This window comes from Octopus bimaculoides, chromosome 13 (assembly GCF_001194135.2).
Source record: "Octopus bimaculoides isolate UCB-OBI-ISO-001 chromosome 13, ASM119413v2, whole genome shotgun sequence".
In the NCBI taxonomy this organism is placed as follows: domain Eukaryota; kingdom Metazoa; phylum Mollusca; class Cephalopoda; order Octopoda; family Octopodidae; genus Octopus; species Octopus bimaculoides.
The window spans coordinates 29,220,380-29,223,367 of NC_068993.1; the positions used below are offsets into that span (position 1 = coordinate 29,220,380).

Below are 2,988 nucleotides of genomic sequence, written 5' to 3' on the forward strand. Positions count from 1 at the left end.
GGTCAAAATTAACGTGAGTTATTTAGACATTAACAAATTTATTAGAATATTTAGCTGAAGATCAGAATAGAGTATTATGTACTCTTAACTGTGAAACAATTGTACTGAATTAACTAAAGGCAGGTGTTTTTTACTCTTCTCTGTTGTTTTTTGTTCTGTGTGTGTCGGAAATATCGCTATCAATCTGGAGTAATAATTTGTAGTTTTGAAATCAGTAGTTTCTTTGACTGCTATTTCTGAATTCTCAGTATGTTGGAGAAGCAGGTTACTGTCAATCCCTATATATTTATGATTATATATATATATATATATATATATATATATATAAGGATCTTGCCTAAGATGCTGTGCAGTAGAAATGAACTTGAAACCTTATGCTTGGGAAGTAAAATATTTAAGCACAGAGCTATGCCAATATCTTATATACATATAAACTATTTCTATATATACATCCATATTATATGTATTCATGTATAAATATATATACTGACATACACATTCATAAATTTTTATATATGTATGAACTGGGCTTAGTTTCTAAGTAAATAATATACATATGTGCATACACACACACACACAAGCATGTGAACACACACACACAACATATATATATATATATATATATATATATATATATATATATATATACAATCCAGGAATCTGAGTGTAGGAAGTTTGTAAGCTTCAAGCAGAAGGCAACTAGTATACAAAAGATACAATAATGATTTATTGGTATCGAGAATTACAAACTTTTCCCCATATCAAAGCCGCGAAGAAATTCGATAAGCTGATACTTCCTATACAGCTCACTGTACCATTAGTTGCTACATATATGTGTGTGTGTATGTATGTATACATACACATAAACATTTTAAATATACACATATAGATAAAATACATAAATACTATAAATATATACACAAACAAATATATATCATACGTACACATAAATGTTATAACTATGCACACACTCACTTACATATGCACACATACCTGCTAGCTTATGCTGCCTCTGTCTTCGAAACTTTCCAGTGTAAGTTTCTCTACATTTACAAACTCGTTCACTGAAACTACGACACCACAGATAAGGATAATCCAAGGAGTTCATTATCATTCTTGTGGATGTGGATAGAAAATTGAGGTCAGTAGTTCAAATAAGTGACTGTGTTTGCATGTTTGTATGTGTACGTCCGTATATACACACACATAAATATATATACATACATACATGTGTGTGTATGATGGGTGTCTAACTCAACAGACAACTGCATGTGTTGTTATGCATATAAGTGATGAAGATATCATGATATATAATTTCACCTATAGTCATCAGTGGACATCTGTGTATATGTATGCTTGCATGCATAAATATGTATACATGTTTGTGTGAGGTAGATGTGTGTGAAAAGTAGGAGTCTAACGTAGAGGTATAGCTCTAAAATAGAGGTACATGATGAAATGGTAAAATTAAATGAAGGTATTCTCTTTTCGAGAGTGCTGTGGGCCATGTGATACACCACTCAAGCACTCTCATTCAGTAGCTTATCAAATAGATGTGTCCTATCTGGATAGAAAGACAGCCAATTGCATTGCAGGAGTAACCTCCCAGATGTGGTGTATTTGAAAGCCTGGTGAATTCAGGTAGTTAAGTGTATAAGTACATGTGTATACATGCACATACAAGAAATTGAAACTGGAGGAGTATGCAGATTAGCCAGAATAAAAGGTGGTGAGAGGAGAAAATAGAATAAGTTAGGGTTATTAGGCATGATGAAAGACGATTTACAGTTTGTTTTATGACTTTATATTTAGAGTAAAATGAATATAGAATAATAATAATGATGATGGTGGTGCGCGCGCGCTCGTAGTGTTGATTTAAAATAGTTGAATCTGATAATAAATGGTGAAAGAAAATTTCAAATGACTCCTTAAAGAAAGGGGACGACTTAATTTCCCCTGTAATTGTTCTTATTTTGCTTTTTTCCCCTATCCTGATGGTGGTGATAATATTTATGATATATAAGCTAAAAATAAACAGAAGATATCTAATTAGAAACAAACTAAAATACAAAAACCTCCTGCCAAAAAAAAAAAAGAGACGAACAGTAGTAAAGTTCTATCCATATGGTAAGGCAAAGTAATGTATATATGTATTTAGGTGGGTAGGTAGGTGTATCATGGAAAAAGAAACTAAAATAAAATATTAACTAGCATAGGTCATTTTAGCTGTGTGTCTGTCTATCTCTCTATACATACGCGCAGACGTGCGTGTTTAGTGATACAAACATACACATGCGCGCACGTGCGTGTGTGTGTTTGGTGATACAAACAGGAAAAAATAGAAATCAAAACGTGAGTATATACATATTTTTATTGATGCGTAGCAAAACAGAGTGGTTCAAGGGCTGATAGTTTCGTGTATTAGCACTTTTCAAGCTAGTGACAGGTTGAGGAGTTGTGAATTTATACCAGTGATAATAGTATTTCCCTAGATAGTTCTAGAACAAAATTATAAAAACAATGACACAAGGATAATTCATATTTTTCAAATAGTTTGCCTCTTACGTTTTTTCAATAAATAAATAAATAAACAAATTAGGAAAATTTATGCATATTTGTTGTTGTTGTTGGCACTCCGTCGCTTACGACGTCGAGGGTTCCAGTTGATCCGATCAACGGAACAGCCTGCTCGTGAAATTAACGTGCAAGTGGCTGAGCACTCCACAGACACGTGTACCCTTATCGTAGTTCTCGGGGATATTCGGCGTGACACAGTATGACAAGGCTGACCCTTTGAATTACAGGCACAACAGAAACAGGAAGTAAGAGTAAGAGAAAGTTGTGGTGAAAGAGTACAGCATGGGGCACTATCATGCTATTAGCTGTCAGTAGCCAAAGAATCGACAGGCCAGCAACAGGCAGACAGATACTTCACTAGCAGTGAGCACTTTCACTTCTGACAGCTAATAGCATGATAGTGCCGAAACA

General features: G+C 33.8%; 1 protein-coding gene across 3 annotated transcripts in view; it reads right to left on the bottom strand.

Moving 5' to 3' along the window:
• Positions 1 to 2,988, bottom strand: part of LOC106880368 (rho GTPase-activating protein 7) — a 216,516-nt gene that overhangs the window by 182,230 nt on the left and 31,298 nt on the right. For 2 of the 3 annotated variants that reach the window (XM_052972397.1, XM_052972399.1), the window contains exon 1: positions 994 to 1,114. The exons of the other annotated variant lie outside the window; for it this stretch is intronic. In XM_052972397.1, coding sequence (XP_052828357.1) covers positions 994 to 1,114 — 121 coding nt within the window. Of the gene's footprint in view, positions 1 to 993; positions 1,115 to 2,988 lie in introns of those variants that run through there. 3 annotated transcript variants of the gene reach the window in all.